At 36.5% G+C, this 21,802-nt stretch overlaps 1 protein-coding gene across 2 annotated transcripts in view; it reads left to right on the forward strand.

Annotated features, from left to right (window-relative positions):
• ADAMTS6 (ADAM metallopeptidase with thrombospondin type 1 motif 6) overlaps positions 1-21,802 on the forward strand; it is a 324,257-nt gene that overhangs the window by 291,496 nt on the left and 10,959 nt on the right. Inside the window, exons 22-24 of one of the 2 annotated variants that reach the window (XM_073235705.1) lie at positions 7,610-7,814; positions 15,513-15,689; positions 18,086-18,242. In XM_073235705.1, coding sequence (XP_073091806.1) covers positions 7,610-7,814; positions 15,513-15,689; positions 18,086-18,242 — 539 coding nt within the window. Of the gene's footprint in view, positions 1-7,609; positions 7,815-15,512; positions 15,690-18,085; positions 18,243-21,802 lie in introns of those variants that run through there. The other variant, XM_073235710.1, reaches the window with a different exon arrangement.

Consider the following 21,802-nt stretch of genomic DNA (forward strand, 5'->3'; position numbering starts at 1 on the left):
GGGTGATAGTCACTACTATTCTCTTGAAAATGTTTAGGGCAGTGGCTGCCAGGTAAGGAGAATGTGGAATCTAGAGTGATAGAAATATTTATTCTAAGACGTTTTAAATTTCACATCTTTCTTTGCAAAATCTGATCAGCATGTCCATAGTAACCGCACTAGAAGGGGTAAGGATTTAATAATATGGGTAACTGTTGAACCACTATGTTGTATATTTGAAACCAACATAAGATTGTATATCAATGATACTTTAATATTAAAAAAAAGGTTTGGAAAAAATCTGATCAGCATGTAACTAATTCCTTAAAAACCAGATATGAGAATGTATAGAAATATGACCTGTGATACATATTACAAAGACAAGATATTCAATTTTTTAAGTTTTCCTCTTTTCTGCAAATTATTTTTATAAATTTAAACTAAGAGAAACTAAAAAACTATATAATACAAACTGATGCAGAAAGACCATGAGCTAATTTTGTTCTTTCTGGTGTTTCTAGTAACTTCAACAAGTTTTCATGTAATTTTGCATCTCAACCCATCAAGTCCACTCCCTGACACTCAGGGTTTTAAGTATTATGTTTGGCATTTGATAAGCCATTTAAGGCATCTGACTGGGCCTGATCACACCTGTTCTATTTTGGCCTCAGCTTTTTTATTTGTTTAAGCTTAAATGCAGTTTGAATGTCCTTTGAGATTTCAATAGTTGGTCATTGCATTCAATGTATTGTGGATTTGGGTATTACACTGGAGTTTTGTGGGTTTTTTTTTTTAACAGTTTAAGGGTAATTGACATATTAGAATTAACATATATGATTAAAATTAAGTTTCCTATCTCCTTTCCTTTTGTAATTCTGGAACAAAAATTTATTAACTTTTTTAAAGTTTGAAGGTGAAAGGATAAAATTTGAAAAGATAATAAGAAAGGTAAAGAGATTATGAGAAAGAAAATTGAAACTGACTTCTTTTTTGGAAAGAGCTACAGATACATATTTAAACTATTACTCTATTAATCCATTTTTTCTTAATTCTCTTTTAATTTCTTCTTTAAATCCTTTGAATTCAGACTATGAGCAAGGAAATCTTAATTCCTCAAAATGGCTGTCATATATATAATAAGATTCCCAGTGGACATTGGTATTATAGAGCTAAAAATCATAGAAAGACTACTAATTCAATAAGAGTTTAAATGAAAGTGGAAAAAATGTTTTTCAGATGATAATGTGATAATCATATTTCTTTTTTATAATACATATTAAAGCATGAAATTTTTAAAATTCAAATAAAAAGAAAATAAAAATACCTATAATAATATTTATAATACCACTGTTAATATTTTGATGTATATATTTCCAGTCTTTTTCTATGTCTATATAGGCATGTGCATATAACAAAACAGTATTACATTATTTATGAAGCTTAGTTTTCAGTGTATTTTGAGCATTAAATTTCTTCTACAATATTTAGTAGATGTCATTGTTTATTTCATCTGGTTTCCCACTGTTTAACAATTTGGGCTGTGTCCTAGCTTTTGATGCCTTATGATACCACAGCATTAACCACTTTGGCTACTAAAACTTTGCTGTCTATAATTATGCACTTGTGTTAAATGAATAGGAATAGAATTTCTGGTTCAAATGGAAATACATTTTTATCTTTGAAAAATATTGTCTAATTGTTCTCCAGAAAAAATGTTTGAATGTGTACTCCCACTAACAATATATAAAAATATGATTTCCCTGAATTGAACAACAATCTTTGACTCTTTGATAGGGAAGTTGCTGTTTTATTTTGTATTTCTTGGATTGCCTATAGGGCTGAACATTAAAAACTTACATTCAGTGTCCATTTGTTTTGCTTTTTTTTTGCTTTTTCTTTTCATGGCCTGTAGCCAGTTTCTATTGAAGTGTTTATCATTTTGTTATTGATTTGTAGGAACTCTTAATGTATTAGGGATATTAACTCTTTTACCTGTGTTTCAAATTTTTTTCCTAGTTTGTCACTTATTTTCCATATTACTTATGGTGTTATGATCTATTTTTGATTTATAAAAGTTTTATATTATAAAACATATAGGGAAACTATTAAACTTTTATTTCTTTCATTGGTGTAATATTTAGGAAGGCCTTACCCACTCTAAAATTTTACTTTCAAAGTTTCTTTTTTTTTCAATGCAAGCTTTAATCTATCTGAAATATATTTGTCTGCTTTGATGAAAGAATCTACTATTTATTTTCAAATATTGTTTTCCCAATACCATTAATTTAAAGTCCTCTAATTTTTTTTTTAACCTGAAGTATCTTTTCAAATAATGAAATATTTTAAATGCCATTTAGTCATATTGGAGACTTTATAAGTGAATATGGAAAATGGAAGGCAATAAGATCTATCCTTGTGTAAAGAAAATGAGAGGGGACTAGAAAGAATAGACAAAAAGGCACTGGTAGAGAAATAATAATAGTGTTTATTTGGAAGACCATGAAGGGATACAGGAAGCCTTGCTGGGAAAAAATTAATGTGCTCAGAGCTGCAACTCTTTTATGAGAAAGAGAATAGTAGTCAAGATGGTCAGGTGCCTAGGGACAGGAAAAAACAATTCTGAGGCTTTGAGTGAAAATGGTGGGAGTCATGACATAGACCTAAATACTTGGAAAAAGGAAAAAGGAGGAGTTGATTTTAAAGAACATGACTGACAGGAAGCTAGTGCCCCACCATGAGAAAAGGAAGTGACGCTGAGTTGTAATCCAAAGAGAAAGGCCAACAGTTCAATTTTGACTTTTCATGCTGTCTTTTAGTAGCATGAATGTTTCTGCATGTGACCTCATGTGAAGAATCCTTGGATGCTGAGTATTACTTCTCTATGACACTGTGGTTTTTAAAGGTGTGAAAATCAAACAGTGGAGAACAGTAGAGAATCACATTGTGATAATACTGTGACCAATCATTAAAAAACATGCAGTGTGGAAGCAACTGCGATGTGGAAGGCACTGACTTTGTGAGAAACGGTTCCATTTCCTAAGGACAGTGTAATTGGGCAGATATATATATAGATATAAATAACTATAGTATAAGGCAAAATATGTTAAATACCATAGCAGAGTTATAAGCAAAAGTACTAAAGGATGATCAGGCTGAGGAGTGATTTTTACCCAAGGGCTTGGTTTTATTTAATGGTATTTTTTATGGTATGATGTTTAACAATTATTTTGAGTCATTGCACCTCACCCATGTACAACTATAATCTGTTCGTTTAGGTTTAGAAAAAGCTTCATCAGAGTCCTCTGTAATATTTCAAAATTTGAGACCTGGGAATAATCAAAGACATCATGTAGGCCAACTGCCATCATTTTACCAATGAGGATGTGCTAATCTCCAGTGATGTTTTTCACATTATACCAGACATCACTGACTTTATATGTTAGAAATTAAACATCTGGTGGCACTTTAATGCTCCCAAACTTTGCTTGTTTCATTGACACATTCTCAACTGCTACAATTTTAGAGATACTTATTACATTGATTTTTTTAATTTAAAGAAATCTCAACCATGGAATGTTTAGGGCATAAAGGCTTCTGCTTAATATTTGTCTCATTTTCCAATTAGTTGTGGAATGAACAAATTTTTAACCTACTTCATGCTTTGAAAAGTTTTCTAAAACTTTATTTTAAAACCTAGGAAAGTTCTAGTACCTTAGTAAGTAGTTAATAGGTTACACACTTGAACCTCTCTTTGAGTAAAGATGTTCTTTAAATTCTGAATACTTAAAAAATTTTTGCTGTGTGTGGTTACAAAAAGGGTTGATAATTAGTCCCTTGATTCTGGGACAAAGGCTGGACAATCTCTCTCCCTCTCTCTCTCTCTCTCTCTCTCTCTCTCTCTCTCTCTCTTTTCCTTTTTCCCTCTCCTTTCCCCTCTCCATTAACCTCTTTGGCAATCCAAATACCTAATATCAGTATTTGCATATGCACTGCCATTTACCTTTAAGTTAAAAAGCAAAAGTAACATTCTGTTTTTATGATGGATCCTTTCTTCAAAAATATTCTGGTTAACTTAGGTTGAGACAAAATTTTTTATACTCTTATACTCTTACCCCAAAAATGTGATTTTCTGTCCTATCAATGTAGAGTTACTATAGATCAGATTACACAGATCGCACCAAGCTACTCTTATTTCAGATGCTCAAATATGAATCCTGTTAACTGTTAGCAGCAAATGGATATGAAGACATGTGAAGATGAACACAGTTGGATCACTGGGTGTTGGGAAGAGCTGAGAAAGAAACAGACCTGGTATTGTTCACGCTGTAGTGATCCTACAGCTGGTACTCCCAGAGCGAATTTTTGCATGCATATTTTTACCACCAAATCTAGAGGAGTGAAAAAAAAGAAATAGGGAAAGTGTCATCAGAGGATCAGAAACATGGAGAGTGAAGGTGAGGGAAGCGGTCTGTCTCAAACAGGGTAGGAGAGTGGAGAAACTACGACAAGCAGATACAGTGGTTAAGATTGCAAAACTATTTAAATAACTAGGGTATGATTTAATCTTTTCAAGAGACAGCGGAAGGATGATTTGGTGAGCAATAAAGATGCAACAGGAACTGAATGTGAGGGCTAAAATCAGAGTTAAAGTCAGAAGGGATTGGGAGGGAGGTTAATACTTTTATACATTCCAAGTTAAATGATGGAATAATACATCTATGCTAAGAGATGGTTGGTAATAAAAGAGAGGACAAAGAAGACAAGGTGGAGGTGGCCCTGACCTCGTGTAGCAAAGAACAGCAATACCTCTTGAATCACGGCTGTTACTCTTGGGCACCTGTGTTTAATTTGAAGGCCTCCATCCCTCTTACATTATGAGACCTAATGAGATCATGGCTGGAGGTGGTATGACTGAACTTTCTGTGGCTGAGTTATACACATTGCTGTTTTATCCCCTAATCTTGATGATGAAATCACTGTTGCAAATTGAATCAGAGTTTCACTATGGCTGGCATGCAAGTTATTATTCTCAGTACACATTTTCCTCTTTACCAAAAATGGTACTAACAACTTGGGATCCTGTTCATCTGTGGAAAACAAAACAGAAAGAATGTGAAAATCACTTTAAGTCTTCTTTGTAAAATGGCTTAGAAAAGAAAATATTGATGTCAGGATTAAAATTAAATTAACTTATGGTAGAAAGTTTTTAAGTTTCAAAAATATGTATTTTAGGTTTGAGAAACAGATTAATTACTATATTTTTAAATGCCGATAATACAAATAATAATGGACAAAGGCCCTTGTGACTTATTTGGCTAACAACAGAACCAACTTTAGGATACCAGTACTCTGACTCCACTTACTTACACATGAGTGAAGCTCACAGAAATAGAAATTTGTTTTAAGCTTTGGTACTTTCCTCTCTGTATAGTCTCCCATCTAAAAGTATGAGCATATCCACTGAGGATAGTTGCATGAATTATAATCATGGGTTGAAAAAAAGTGTCTTGTGACCTCCTGCTTGTGACCTAAATTCTACAAGTGTTAAAAATAAAATTCAGTGGCAATAGCAATTGATGCCGGATCTAGTCCTGGTTCTGTCACTGCTCTCTTCATGAGTTTGGAAAACCATATTCCTAACACTGGTCTTGCTTTCTTCTATACCACAATGACTTGAATATAGAAGGCATTCAGCATATATTTATTAAGTTAAATGTAATAGTATATCAGCCAGGATGTCAGTTGGAAGTATCACAACTTCAGCTAGCTTCTGCACATAATAGGCCTCATTGGCTTCCATAACCAAGCTGAGGGAAGCGTAAGAACGGGCCTAGCTTGAGGAATGTCTAGAGTCAAGGACTCAGACAGAATCAGGATTCTGTAGCTCATCTGCATTTTTTCAGATCAGCTAATTCAGCCTGACAGGGAGCATGGCCACCAGCAGCTCTTGTATCTTTATATACCTTTGTGACCAGAAAGGAATGGGTCCCTTTTGCTCTAGTTGAGATATAAAAATTCTAATGCCGAGATTTCATTGATCTGATTTAGATCATGACTCACACCCCTTGGATCAATTAATGTGCCTAAGAGAGTGAGTCCTGCAGAAGTATCACACACACTCAAAAAAAACCTGGAAATTAGATACATATGAAAATTTATTGATGACTTTTGGGAAAAAGAGTAGCATACCTACAAATGCGAGATGTGTTCATATACAGCGGAATATTATTCAGCCATAAAAAGAAAAGAAATCCTGTCATTTGCAACAACATGGATGGATCTAGAGGGTATTATGTTCAGTGAAATAAGCCAGGTGGGAAAGAAAAATACCAAATAACTTCACTCATTTGTGGAATATAAAAACAAAGCAAAACAGAAGGAACAAAATAGCATTAGACTCACAGACACCAAGATGGGACTAGTGGTTACCAAAGGGGAGGTGTTGGGGAGGGTTGGTGGGGAGGGAGAAGGGGATCAAGGGGCATTATGATTTGCAGTCACAATATAGGTAGGTCACTGGGATGGTAGCACAGCATGGAGAATACAATTAATGACTCTGTAACATCTTACTACATTGACAGACAGTGATGGCGGTGGAGGGGGTGAGGTCTTGATAATATGGGTGAAGGTTGAACCACTGTGTTGTGTATGTGGAACCATCATAAGATTGTATATCAATGATACTTTAATTAAAAAGAAAATGTGAGACATGTTCATTTTGTTAAGGCAGTTCCATTTCTTCCCACATTCGGTATAGAGGCTGTTTTTAGGAATGAAGGGGTCAAAGCAAGAGATATCCATGTTTTCACAGCCCTGGCTCAGGGCTCTGCCCTTGTTGCAGGTTTTTAAAACTCCCATGTCTTCAGAATGGAAATCTGGGCCTGATCTGCCCCTATAAGGACAGTAAAGGCCTTCTATCTTAAGCAGAACCTGATGTTCATTTTTGGGAACCAGAAACAAATGCTTAGCTCTTTTAGTATGGTTTTAGCATTAAACCCTTGATTGTGGGAGAGACTGCTTCAATGTAATAATAAGTATAGTTACAGTTTCTTGTTTGTTTTATGCCAGACACAATGTGAGAAGCTTTCAGTGGTGTGCTGAAGCCAGCTATTATTGGCTCCTGAGACCCTATTATTAGCATATCTTCTCTTTTTCATGTGCATTTTGTCAAGGTGGTATCTTGAAATTGGAGGTAGTGAGGTTATTTACACCAATCAGGACTCCTTCCCTCCATGAAGAGCCTGTTATTAATATATACATTTAACCAGCATATGACTGGGAGCTTTGCCTGTATTACCTTACTTAATCCTTGTGACAATCTCATGATTGATATTGCTACTCATTTTAAAAATTAATTTTTAAAAAAGGGGAAAAATCAGAGAGGTTAAAGATACACAGCGCCTTATGTGTTTGAACCTGGGTTCTGCCTGTGCCAGACCCCATGTTCAACTTCACAAAGCAATTGCCAGTGAGTAATCTTTTCCTTAGCAGCTCTTCCATTTGTCATTTGTTACACCAAACAACACTGAAATGGCAGCTCTTCTAGGACAAGGATGTAGTCCACTGATGAAAGTGCCTCCGGCTGCACTGAGGAAATGCTTTTCTGTGTTTCTTCCACTTCTTGCTGCAGGTGGTTCATTGGGGACTGGCTGAAGTGCAGCAAGACATGTGATGGTGGAATGCGCACAAGGGCCGTGCTCTGCATCAGGAAGATCGGTCCTTCAGAGGAGGAGACGCTGGACTCCAGTGGTTGTTTGACACACCGGCCTGTTGAAAAAGAGCCCTGCAACAACCAGTCATGCCCCCCTCAGTGGGTGGCTTTGGACTGGTCAGAAGTAAGGAAATCTGAGGCTGTATGTTGTGAGATGTCTTAACTATCAATACCAAAGCAATTAATACTAAGGACACCTGAGCATGTGAGCATCTTAGAACTTAACAAGTAAGGACTGCATAACAGTGAATTTGGCCATACATTATTGCAGGTTGTCAGGAAGTAAGGTCTTTTTTGGGGGGGTGAGGTCAGGGAATTAGTGAGAAACTGGTGACCAACTTAATTAAAAATAAGCCTAAAGTGAACTTGAAAGAATATTACAGTGAGTACTCATGTAGGTGGTTTTTCTCCTTCTTTATTATTCTTGAGCAGGATCATGGGCTCAGAATTAGTGATATGCTATACCCTTTTTCCCAAGTAATGTTTTAGCCAATCTAAATATGAGGTGTGAATCTTTATCAATTTGTTTTCCCTTATTATATATCCATACATATTTTAATTGTTTCTATTGCCCCTGGGAAAGAAACATGGATTAAGGCTTATAATATGCCAATGAGTAAAATTCAGATTTTATCATTTCCTCCACTTATGTGATCAGTAAGGAACACCTGACTCAGATAATGTTTTTCTGGCATACATGCATATAAAAGAACCTAAAATAATCCAGGGGCTTTAGAAAAATGGTCTTAGGAAAAATGAGGTAAGAGGTGGCGTTGATTCTTGACTCATCATTCTCCACTTTCCCAAAAGAAGAGTCAAATCCTTTTGTAGTGCTGGTTAATGTTGAAAAGGATGAGTACCTGGCTATAGAACTAAAGGTCATTCTTCCAAGTTAGCAAAACAGGATGTATTTCCTGCTGGTAACATTGTAGTACTTTGGGTATTTCCTTTAGAGATTTTAAGTTTGTCAAAAACTAAACAAACAAAAAACAAATTAAACATTGTCTTTAGGAACCTGTGGATATAACTTTTCCCCCTGTGACTCTTACTGCTCTAGTGGTCTTATTCTGTGAGTCATGGGAATAAAAGAGAGACTGTGTTTAAGATGGTACATGGAAATGGAGATTCTGACCAGTTGTGGTTATATATGGAAACTTAGGCAGGAATTGGGAATGTTCTCCCAAGTTTCTGGGCCATACTCCAACTTAGTAATTACAGTCTGCCTACCTAACTTTTACTTGTGTTCAGTCAAATATAGAGATAATCTTGGTATTATTCACTCAGTGGTTATGGAAAACAGTATGAACTCTTCTGTTCCTTAACAGTGGGTAGATTAACTCCTAAATTCATTTGAAAGATAAGATCCATAGATATTCTACAGAGTTGTACACATGTTAGCAATTATTTTACTTGCAATTCAGTACCCAAGACCCTTTTAGAAATCCATAGTGATTGACAATGATGATGTATTTATTATTGGAAAATGGATGATTGGCTGTAACAGTTTGAGAGTTTCAGGTCTAACTGTAATTGAGTGCTTGCTAACCCCACTGGGGTAGGCACCAGGGAAAATACAAAAGAATCCTCTAAGCTTGGGAAAATAAATCTCCATGAAACAACTAGAGAATAACATAAGACAGTGTTTAATAAAATGGTGGATTGTGAGGCATAAATGTACAAGTGACATAGAAATTCAGAGCTAAGGCCAGAATATCCTGGGGTAGGGATCAGAAAGCTTTTTAGCTGATGGGAGTTGAACTAAGTGTTGGAGTCCAGGATATGAAGTAAGGAAGAGAATAGGGAAGCTGGAGAAGGTACTCCTCAGAGGAGAAACAACTGAACAGAAACACGAAGATCATGTTGTGAGAGCAGAGCTGAGAAAAGGGTTTATTTAAAAGAATAAATGAAGATTGAATAGTGATAAATAGTAAGGCGGCTTGCATACAGAACTTCACACCACATCACCCTACTACAAAAAGTGGAGAAAAATAGACAAGTTTATAAGCAGAAATCCTGCCGACCATGAAAACACTAAAGTTTCCTCACGAGCGGACCCGTCTCACATTGGCCTCTTGACCTACACTTTTCTGTATCGTTATATTTTTTCAAAACAACCAAATATCATCATGTTGAGAAATAATTTATGTATATCACTGTATATTTCCATTCCAAGTAACTTTTTAATGTTTTTCTCTCAATTTGACCTCATATAGGTTGTAGTTACCATACTGTTAGAATTTTGATTCTTATCTATCCAATCTTAGAAGTTACTTGATCAAGTGGCTCTAAGAGACTTTTAGGCACTCCTGGAGGCTGCCTGAAGAACTGGGAGTAAGCTACGGGGTTTTCTGTCACATCTGCTACCTTCTTTGAGACAGCTGAGTGAAAGCACAGGGAGGAAGCAGTGCCGAGGCCACGGGCACAGGTGCTGGTACTCCCGTCTAAAACACTGGTGGGTGCTGTGACCTCTCCACAGACAATGCAGGAAAGCTCTTCTGGGCAAGTGTAAGTTAAGAAATGCTGCCATTACTGTCTCAAAGATTTCTAGTTGGGCACCATCTGTGCCATCACATTCACCCTTTGTTCAGGAGATGTTTTTACCCCATACATTCTCCCCTGTTTATTTTCCAAAGACGAGAGTATACTCTCACACTTCCATTTCCTTACTTTGCCAGGAAGCCCACCTCTTCCCCAAAATAAATAAAAGCAAATAGCATTAAGTGAAATAAAACTCTGAGTGGCTTTGGATAACAGAGTGAAAATGAGGAGCCTCTTCTCCCCAGAGGAATGGAATACCTCCCACTAATGAGAAGAAGAGGTCCCCACAGAAGAGCAGGCAACCTTCAGTCCCTTTCAGTTAACACTGCAAATATTTCACACAATATTCTCCTGACACGCCCATGAAAACTCCCCTCCTTTTTCTGCCCCTTCCTCACTTCTAACCATCAGCTGTCTGAACTTTGCTAATCGCAAGGGTGAGGTTCAACTGGTGAAAACATGTTGCAGCAGGAGGAATGTACCCTTTGACCTTTTCCTTTTCTTTGCCGGGTGCTCTAATATAAAATTTCCATTGTTGCAAAGCCAAGAACTGTTTCCATTTTCCCCATCAGTGAAACCCACCCAGTGCTTATGGCAAAAGGGAAAAAAAGGCCAAATTACCTTAGTGGAAAAATGACTGTTCGGCAGCCTTTTGTGAAACTAATGAAGCCATGGCTTTCCTATTTCCTATAACCTAGCCTCACTTTTAGGATCACGCATGCTATGTTGGACTTAAATGGTTTTCTGTCTTTGCTGTCTCTTGGCAAGGAACTCTGAAAAGCATTGCTGCATACTGTGGATGGGCGCCAGCAATCCTAAGCCATTCTTTTGATGTATCAGAATAGTTCTGTTGACTCCCACAGAGTGCCTATTGAAAATGGGGTGTTTCTTGTACTTACTCTTGGACAAATGATCACTGGCATCATACTCAGTTGACTTTATAGAACTTACAGTAGGGTAGCATTACTGAAGAAGGATGGGGGTGGTGGGGAATAATGTACCTGTAAGGGACAGTACTTGGTTTTAGAAAACAATTGTGACATCACCTTGCTCACCCCTAGCTAGGTTCTACTCACCCTAGCTAGGTACTATAATTAAGTGAATTAAAGCCACCTCTCCTGGGAGAACTTCTAACTCTGAAATGTTGTTTCTGCTCTTTAAAAGTAGGAGCCAAACTGTTTTCTCTGGTGTGGTTTCAAATACATTTTTCTTGAAAATATGTTTTTGCTTCTTAATCATAGAACATTAAGCTAAAGCATGAATGCATCTTTCATAAAAATCACCTCCTATATCCCACTGAGATGAAGACAAAAAGTAAATGGTCTGGTCATCTTTTAAACAATTGTGAGATACTGATTACATGGATAAAAGAGAAAAAAATAGATATTTACCTGCAATAAGGAAAAAATAATTTTACTGAAGAGTGGATTGTCCACTAAAATAATATCTTCAACCCAGCTACCTAATGGTTTATTATGAGAATAAATGTAATGGATTGATATTTGTAACTATACTTTACCTTTAAAAAATGAATTTTTATTACTGAACTAGGTATTCAATTTCTAATTATTATTCATGGGTTTCACTGCATAGTCAAAAAGCATGCAGGAATACATGCTTTGTATGGGTATATACCAATGATTATTCCTGAAGAATGTGCTAAACATTCATAATTTAGTTAATTTAATGCCTATTAATCATATACATAATCATGGCTACATCTCACTTTTTTAGAATTTCTTATTTTTTTAGAAAGCTAAATAAGACAGGTTGTCAGATAAACATAATTATCAGAAGGCTAAAGAGAGGCAAAGGTGAAATGTAAGCTAAATAAAGCAGAAGGAAGAAGTAAAAATAAAAACAAGCTGAGGGACATTTCTGCTTAAACATCTCTGAGCGAAGGTCAGAAGAATTTGCAGGATAGAGTTTTACTTAGAATGAAACTGGTTTAAATGGCATTCCTGTGCCTTTACTAATTGTTTTATGAGCTATTTTAAACAATTTTATAATTGTCCTTAAGAAGTACAATACTTGCAGAGACCAGAGATGAGATCTGGGTATAGACACGTAACGTTTGTGGCTAGGTCTGTGGGGTTCGGGGCTGTTGCGTTCATTAAATCAGAATGTGGCAGAAATGCAGTCTTCAGCCATTCTCTGTTTTGTGAATCCAGCTGGTCATCTCTCTGCAGGTTGGAATATACTTGGCTTATGTAGTGGAGGTTTGGCTGTAATTTTCTAAAATTATTTCTTGCCTCAGCAGAAGATGTCATTATAGGTCCAGCTTGGTGTGTAACTGCACATTGTCCTACAGAGGGTTTATGTCTTTGTACATTTATTTTTCAGAGCTTTATTCTAATAGGAACCTGCTCTTTGGATTTACCTGTTCTTCTCCATGGTTCAATTTCCCGCCTGTAAAATGGGTCTTCATGAGTTTGCCATGAGGATTTCATAGATTCTGACAAGCATAAATAATGACTGAGAACACTGCCTGACACTTAATAACTAGTACTGCTTTCTCTTCTTATTCTTCTCCCTGTTATTATCAGTCTTATTTGTTTTGGTTTGGTTTTGGTTTCCTGGGGACTTCTCAGACACAGATGAAGGAGTTGTCTGTCCTTACATCGTCTGCCTTAATCGTAAGCAGGACTTGGATGTAGGCCTTAGGAAAAACTGCTGGATATTACTACTGTCTTCAAATAATAGCAGAAGCTTCTTGCTACTGGAAAAAGATAGTAAAATAAGCAAGGGTCATATGTTCCAGGCTTTCATATACATATTTATGCTTTTAAAATGTGAAGGGGGGTATGGCACAAGTGCATTTTTCAATAAATGTTCCCAATATAAAGAACTGATCAGTCTAAAATACTAAAACTGATTCCCTATACATCCTGCATGTTTCTGCCTGTCTCCCTAAAGTCAGAAGTACCCTTCCATCCTCTTGTACTTTTCAATGCACCTTTTACTGTAACTAATTAATGCTTCTTATGTACTCTTATGACTTTGTTTTACTTACACTAAGAGCTAAAGTGTAGGTTTCCTTCCAGCTCTCACACTTGCTATATTTTTAACCTGAAGTTGCTTAAGCTTTATTTATTGGTAATAATTCTCAAAAACACATGTAAGAATAATGTATCTGAAGGTATTTTGTAGACCGTGGTGCTCTATGGAATGTCAGGTAGTAGTGTTCTTATTACCAATAATAATATGAAGCTTTAAGAAAGTGACAGAAATCCTCTAAGGCTTTGGCTTCTAAGCCTTAGACTAAGTGGAGGAGACTTGGTGTGAAGTCAAGAGCACAAGTGGGGCTTGAATTAGGCTGCATAACTATAATAATTCATCCTACAGAGTGTATGATTGCAAAATGTGATTGTATGTCTTGGTTTCTTGAAGTATGAAGTGATAAGGTTGTTGTGAGGATTAAATGAGATAATATATGTAGAGTACATAATGCAGGACCTAACACCCAGGAAACACCCCAGAGGAGTTAGCATCAGGCCTACCGTTTAGGAGCTGCATGACGTTCTACCAACCACTTAACTCTAAGGTTGTTTCCTCATTTCAAAAACAGAATAATAATTGCTACCTCACAGGACTTTTGTGAGGACTATGTTGTTATAGCACTTGACACAATACTTAGCATATACTATTCTTACTAAATGTTAGCTGCTATTATTGTCAGTATTAATAGTAATAAGTCATCACATGGTGGTAGCATTAGCCTTGTATGAGGCACTGGGTTGTGAAAAGGATAATAACAGGGATCAGGAATTTCCTTCGTGATCTCTAAGCCCCTAACTACAGCCCGTTTTGGAGTCGTATTGGAAAGAACTGGATGTTTCCTCCTTCAAAATGCGTCTTGAAGAAATTTTTTCAGAATTGGAGGAAATCGGAGCATTCTGTTACTACATTCATTGTGATGAAGAGTTTTCATGGGATCCTTGATTTTCACCTGAAAAAAAGAAAAGTTAATACTTTTCTTTCTTTCTATGACATGCACTAGGCTCAAGGGCTCCCGTGACAGAGCCACTCAGGGTGTGTACAGTGTTCATAAAACTAAAGGGAATCAGTTTTAGTATTTTAGACTGTCTTGCAACCAGTACCTGTCGATTTACTTGATGGTAAATCAAAAACATCATCTTTCCCAATAAAAGATAGTATATATTTATTAGGTGTACACTCAGAGCCCTCTGCTGGGTCCTGGGTGTGGTGTACAAGGAAGAAACAAATGAGAGAATTTTATGGAGCTTATAGTCTGGTAGGGATGAGAAGACATGTAAATACATAACTATAAAATAGGCAGATGGTGATTAGGGGCACAAGAATTTATATATTTTTTTATGGTGCTTAACCTTGTGTTCACATGTCTGCCTCCTACATAAAACCATGAGCTCCTTGAAGGTTGAGACCATCTTATTCATTCTGTTACCTCCCTTCCCCTAGTCTAGGATAGTTCCCACAGGACATCTGGGAATATTTTTTGAATGAAAAGTAATAGAAACAAGGTTTCAAAATGTTGTGGGTAAGGCCCTCAATTGATTGAGAGGGAAGACAGGTTTTAAGGAAAGGTTCAGATGTGCAGGGAAGAAAGCTGGAGGACTTCGGTCCACCACCATGTTAAGTAGGTGACTCTGCAAACAGGACACACCAAGTAACCTGAAGAAAAGGCAAATAATAGACTCTGACACAGGATGAAGCACTTTTCCTCAGTATGAGGCACAGTCTGGTCCAACTAAAGAATAGTCAAATTCATTATGTTTAACTGATGGGCAAGGAAAAGTCCAGAGACTTTTCTGGGCAATATACTTTGATCTATGACCACGTATTCTTAGCTACCACACTGTAAGGATACACAATTAAATCAACCCTAGCTTGCATCACAAAAACAAGTTCTCATAGTCTACTTATAAGAATTCTTTTCAGAAGACTATACCCAGCAAGTAGAAACCAAGGAGTCCACATTCTGAAAATTAGCAGAATCTTATCACAGCTGAATGTGGCCAAGCATAGGGGAGAATCAAGGAATAAACCCACCCATAATAGAAGAAGAAACTAAGCTAGCCAAGAAAAGCATACTTTGGATTTAGCTCTTCAAGACCTTAGGGAAAAGATAAAAGTGTTTCTGCTTAAAAACTTAAGGAATTTTCATGTCTGAAAGACTTTGCCTAGAATTTAGTGTGTATGTATATTGTATACCCAGACACACATTTACCTTAAGAAAGACTTTCCTCAAATTTTCCACTGTCTTTAGACTTTCATTATTCATTAATATTTGTCTTATTTCCAGTGCACTGCTAAATGTGGTCTAGGATTCAAGCACCGGATTGTTCTGTGCAAGAGCAGTGACCTCTCTAAAACATTCCCAGCTACACAATGTCCGGAGAAGAGCAAACCCCCTGTCCGTATGCGCTGCAGTCTGGGCCACTGCCCTCCCTCTCGCTGGGTGACAGGAGACTGGGGCCAGGTAAGGCAGCTGGACTACGGGCCTCTGCTGGAGCAGGTTCCTGACTGCATCCCTGTAAGGGCTTAGGAGATGAGTGACGACACAGAGAAATCTAGGTATGAGGTGGGAGTGTGAAACAATGCTCAGACAGCAGAGCCACTCATGGACACATCACCATGTTTCTCCCACACCTACACACTTCCCACTTTGACCTACTCTTTGGTCCTAACATTTTAACTTAAAATTAACAGAGAAATAATAGTCTAGACGGTCAGACATTTAAACAAACTACCTAAACATTGGTTTCTATCCTCAACTCTCTCAACTACCTCAAGAACGAATCAGTTAACACCAATAATGTCTTCATTTTCCCACTTGCAAAATAACTCTTCTTAACCTCACAGAAAAGATGGGATATTTTAATTAGTTTGATAATATGATTCACAATCTTTGAAATATTATTAATTCTTATTCTTCAATGGATTTATCTGATGGACAGTATGAATTGGGAAGCAAGTATATAGGGCCACTGGCAAGTATTTTTATATTAGATTCATTTCTATTTTATTTTCCAATCCTGTTTCTTCTTCCTTCTTTCTCACTTATCTTTAAATTGGGTTACCTTGCTGAAGGCCACTTTAAATCCTTAAAAACAAATTGGTATATTTGGGTAGAAGGAAAATTAAGTATTAGTCTTTTGAATTTCAAAAAGGAAATCTATTAGGTTACATTAAAAAACAGTGTTCCAGCAAGTAAATTTCTAGGCAATCAGTGTTCTTTTCCTGAGACTTTATAATTAACTTTGTAGCTAGTCATTTTCTAATATCTGAAACCCAGATAAATTGTAATGGCATATAAGTACACCAGCATGATTTTGTTTGTGTTCTGAGCCTGCCATGACTTATTAAAACTGGCATTTCATAGAAGTAGTACCAAATTCAGGCCAAAAGTCATTATTGCTAGAGTACTGGAGTATCTACAGAGCTCTTTTATTAGCTTTGAGAGAGGGCAAAGCTTTTCAGTTTCCATTAAGGTAAATAAATATACTTGCTCTCTGCCCAGCCCTGTGGGGTGACAAAAGTACGATCATTTGTGTTTATATAACAATAGTTTGCATTTGTATAATGGTATTTAGTTTAATTTTCAAAGTATTCAAGTGGAATACACCAAAGGTTAAGCACTGTGTGCATTTAAATGCTTCACTGTACAAGTGTGACAGTTTCATAATATACAATTGATATTATGCTATTAAAGAATTAGTACAGACATACCCTCATAATTTTTATTTAAACCAGGTAAGCATTTCTTTCCTTATATACTATTTGTTGCACTGTTAAATAAAGGTCAGTTGAAAGTTTTTGCATGTTAGTGATTTCACCGAATTTATAGTTATCAATTTGAGATTATTCTTCTAAACATTGCCAAGTACCTTTCTTCTCATCTATATTTTCAATTCAGTTTTCTAAAACTGAAATTTGCCAGTGGAAATACATTTTCAAAGATACTTTAATACATTTTTATGGCCCATTTATTGTCATCTGTATTTAGAAACTTAAAAAGAAGTGTCCATGAATACTCTGCAAGTCCTGTGAGTGCTCTGAGAGTCTTTGCAAACAAATCCAGCAAGACCTCGGTTTGGCAGCCTTGTAAACATCCCCATTGCCTGCCTTGACACCAGTTAGCTTCTCATCCCTTTGATCCCAAATTGCACGCGCATTCTGGTATCCTGGGTGGCAGACCCAAAGAATAGGCCCGGCTTCATCAACAGCCTGGACAGCTGACACTAAGCCACTCAGAGAGTGAAGTGACTTCCATTCTGAAGTAACAGAATCCCTGAGATGAAAACGGGAAGTGAGACGTGCTAACTAGCTAACATCAGATTCTTCTGAGGTTTGTGTGGCTGACAGTACCTTAGAAACCTTGAGGTACTTCCCTAAGCTGTCGGTCGCATCACCAGACCCCACAGCAGTCACTGCTGTTATACTGAACCAATATATTTTGATCATATTCAGAGTACTCCAATAGACCATCATGTTGTTTGCCCACAAGCCTATAAAATAGGGAACAAGAGTGACATCCCAACCTTAGAATCTCTGATCATTTGATTTCATCGAGAGGACTTTCTCATTATACTCCTGGTAGAACTTAGCAGCCCTACCTGGACCTATGGGAATAATAGCCCAAGATATCTCCCCTTATCTTCTGGGAGCTATATTGCTTCCATTTTCCAGGGTAAAAACATGATCCTTGAATTTCCAAACCAATTCTATAGTAGACTGACCCAATCATTCACCTTTCCAAGATGAACTACATGTGAGCTTTACAAGCTAATATATATGGTATTTGAAACGACACAGTACTTCTTTCACTTCCTGAAATTTGAGATCAGTTGTTTCTTTCTGTGTCTTTGTTTTTAGTGTTCTGCTCAATGTGGCTTTGGACGGCAAATGCGGACTGTGCAGTGTATCTCCTACACTGGACAGGCAGCTAGTGACTGTCCAGAAACTGTTCGGCCTCCATCAATGCAGCATTGTGAAAGCAAATGTGACAGTACCCCCATTTCCAATACTGAAGGTGAGTTTCCCATGGGGAGGGGCCAGTGGTCTCTAGTGACCCACCTATACTGGTTCCCACATTTGAAGAGCCCCATAAAACCACCATTGTAGTATAGTTTACATAGAGCATTTGTGAAAGCTGCATCTGTACTGGATATGTGATCAGGAAACCTTCATTTTCCCTGGGCTCTTCCACTAACTGTATGATGTTGTTAAGTCATTTAACCTTTTTGGAGCAAACTTTACTTATCTATCCAATGAGAGATTGAGTGGATAATCTCTAAGGTCACATCTAACCGAGCATTCTGTGTTTGATTTGTTCTAGAAATATAAAGATGATTTCTAATGAGCCATACTTTAAAATGAAAACTTCTCTTTCTTTTTGGATATAATAATGAATTTCTGCCATGGTAAAGATTAAAATTCATGTTTGTTATACAGATAATGAAAGTATATGTTTGAAACTACTTGTGTTTCAAATGCTAATTTTCTTATTGTAGAAAGTAGAGAAAGATAATTACATAGCTGTTTATAAAGGAGAATAAAAGTCTTCAGGCTCTGAAATTTCTCTTTCTTATGTATGAGGAAATCTGTTTATTAACAGCAGATGCCAGCCCAAATCCTAAATAGTCTTATATCTTATTTAAATAATGTACTTTGTTTATTCAGTTAGGCATTCATTTGAAATTTCCTGAATGCTACTATGTAAAGAGTACTTCACAGAAAGCATGGGGAGAATGGAGACAGACAGGGCAGAGTCAGGACTTTTCAGGCTGTCTCCTTGTATGAAAATAGAGGGGTGCTGCACATGAACATCTGAAGCCATGAACTTAAAGTATGTAAGAAATCCAGCTATATGGCTCTGCCTAACAATTAAAAACTAAAATTAAAAAACTATCCTAAATATAATCTGTTAATGTTTTCAAATGAAAATTATATGCTCATGAACCTATTAAAAAGAGAGCTACTCCTTTTGACTAGATTTATCCAGTTTGAAGAACTTTTTAAAAATTACATTAACTATTTTTAAATGTTTCCAGAGGAATTTTATTTAGAAAGAACAATCATCTTATATGACAGGATGCACATATTTGTGTCTTTGTAAAGTGTCTGGTTTTTATATCTGAACCTCAACACAATATATTTATTTCAAAGAAGTGTAAGTCTTATCCTACATTTATTCAAAATCACAACTTTAATTTGAAAAATCTGTGAGTTCTTTTTTGTCCCTTTAGTAAGGAACATTCTGGAAATCTAGCTTTTCTTCTCTTGATAAGCGCTCAAAATTCATGCAAAATATAAATCCTTAGCAAAACTCTTTTAAATGATGTAAATAAAAATATCTCTCTTCTATAAAATTGCAGCAAATAACTTTTTTCCATTGTATATTATTAACAGGCAAGCACATGGGTTTAAGAGTCTGTTTTTCTTTCAGAGTTGGGAGATAAAAGGTTGAGGTGGACAAGAGGATATAACTATCATATTAAACTGCTCTATGTTGGGCATTATGTTAGGCCTTCATATTTATAATCCATTTTATATATCTCATATACAAATATCTGTGTGTGTGTGTGTGTGTGTGTGTGTTATAACCATGACAACAACTTTCTGAGAGCTGGTATTACTGATGCACAAAAAGGGATAATGATTTGCCCCGATTGTAAGGCTAAGAAGTAGTTGAGTCAGGATTTAAACCCAGATTTGGCAGAGCCAAAGGGAGCGCCAGTTTGAATTATATTTTCATGCTATTCTTAATTTATTCTTTAAAATAGGGTATTTTAACTTGAAAACACAGCTTCCGGTTATGAAGTAGAGCCACCTCTGGCATGATCATCAGCCTGATTTAACAACTTAAAGCTTTACCATTGCTGAAAGAACTGGCTTTTTACTATGCCCACGACAGTATATATGTTGAAGTCATGTTTATAGCTGCACTTTAGGCCACTTTAGTAGTTTCTCCAAAAGCTTTTCCAGAGTGGTTAATTAGTATTCATAAGCTTTGGAGCCAAACATACAATGCTGTTTTCAGAGTGGACAGAATATCATTTGCAACTGTATTTATTTCTGCCTTAAAGAAATTCTTTTAAATGGATAGATATTAATATGAGATTTCTTGAGTTATTTGGAGAAACACCTCATGGTCATTTAATCTGCCTGGCCAGATCACCTTTTATTAATATTAATCTGAAGTTAGCAGTTAGGAGAGTATTTTTAGCCTTCTCAGGAAAGGAGGAAACTTTTAGGAAATTATTAATCTGGCAAAATATGACTAATCTTAGAAATGTTATTCCCTAAAGCTATTGACTCATTTGAAAAAAAAATCACCCTCTTTTATAAATTTAGATTTAAAATGCAAACAGTTTGTCTGTCATACTTATTTTGTGTTAACTCTGGCTTCTCAATAGCATGTATTGAATACATTTAAATACCAGAAACTATCTGTTTATTTCATCATCAGCTAATTATTGAATGCCTGCTATGGCCAGTTTCTGCCATTCATTATGGAAAATTCAAATACATATCTAAGTCCACAGTCTAACAGGGAAGAAACTTAAAAAAAAAAAAAAAGGTAGAACAGGTTATATGGAGCAGTTTACACAAGTGGTAAGAGAGTTCAAATGAAGGACCAATGACTTCAACCTTTTGGATCGAGGCTAGTGTACAGACTGAGTGGTCTGTGAGCAAGCCTCACTGTGTAACTGGAAAAACCCAGTGGGCACTCTGGGAAAAGTGGATGAAACAGTTGAGTTGAATCATAAGTTTTCATCCATAGAGATGAAGTGGGCAGATAACAGATTTCAAGAGAAAAGAGTCTCTTGCATGAAAGTAATGTGAGAGTAACCTGATTTGGCTCTTGGGAATCAGATCAGGAAGAGAAGAAATGCCTCTTCCAAGGGAAAGTTGAAAGGAAAGTCCAGTAGTCAGAGAAAGAACAGGTCCTGGTTAACACAGGAAGCTGGAAAAGGACCCCTTTCCCCTAGCAGAATCAAGTTCTCTTGATTTCTTAGTGGGAGGCTACTGAGAATCTAATTCAGCTCTATCCCAGACAGAATGGAACTAAGAGAGATCTCTTGGGATTTAAAATACATTCTTTCAGTGGAGTCTCAGTGAGTGAAATGGGCCACAGATCTTGAGAACTGTTTTAACTACCAGTTTAGGAAATGGTTCCACTCCTTAACATTTTATTATGAAAAAAACCAAAACATTTCAAACATACAGCAAAATTGAAAGCATGTTGCAATGAACACCTGCCATCTAGATTCCTGCATTAACATTTCCCCAAACTTGGTTTATCACATATATGGCTATCTGTTCATCCCTCAAGGAGATATTTTTTTAATAATGTTTTCTGGTTCATCATTCATTCACTTAGCAAGCATACTTACTTTGTGGGTATGAGACTATGAAAGAAATATGACACTGAGACTGAAAGACACTGAAAGAAATATGAGGCACTGAGACTATGAAAGACATATGACAAGGTCCGTGTCCTCAAAGGGAGCACAGTTTCAGTAGGGCTGCAACATGCAAACAATTTTCACAGTATGGGCAGTACTATAAAGGCCGACAGCAGCCACC

This window comes from Manis javanica, chromosome 1 (assembly GCF_040802235.1).
Source record: "Manis javanica isolate MJ-LG chromosome 1, MJ_LKY, whole genome shotgun sequence".
Lineage (NCBI taxonomy): Eukaryota > Metazoa > Chordata > Mammalia > Pholidota > Manidae > Manis > Manis javanica.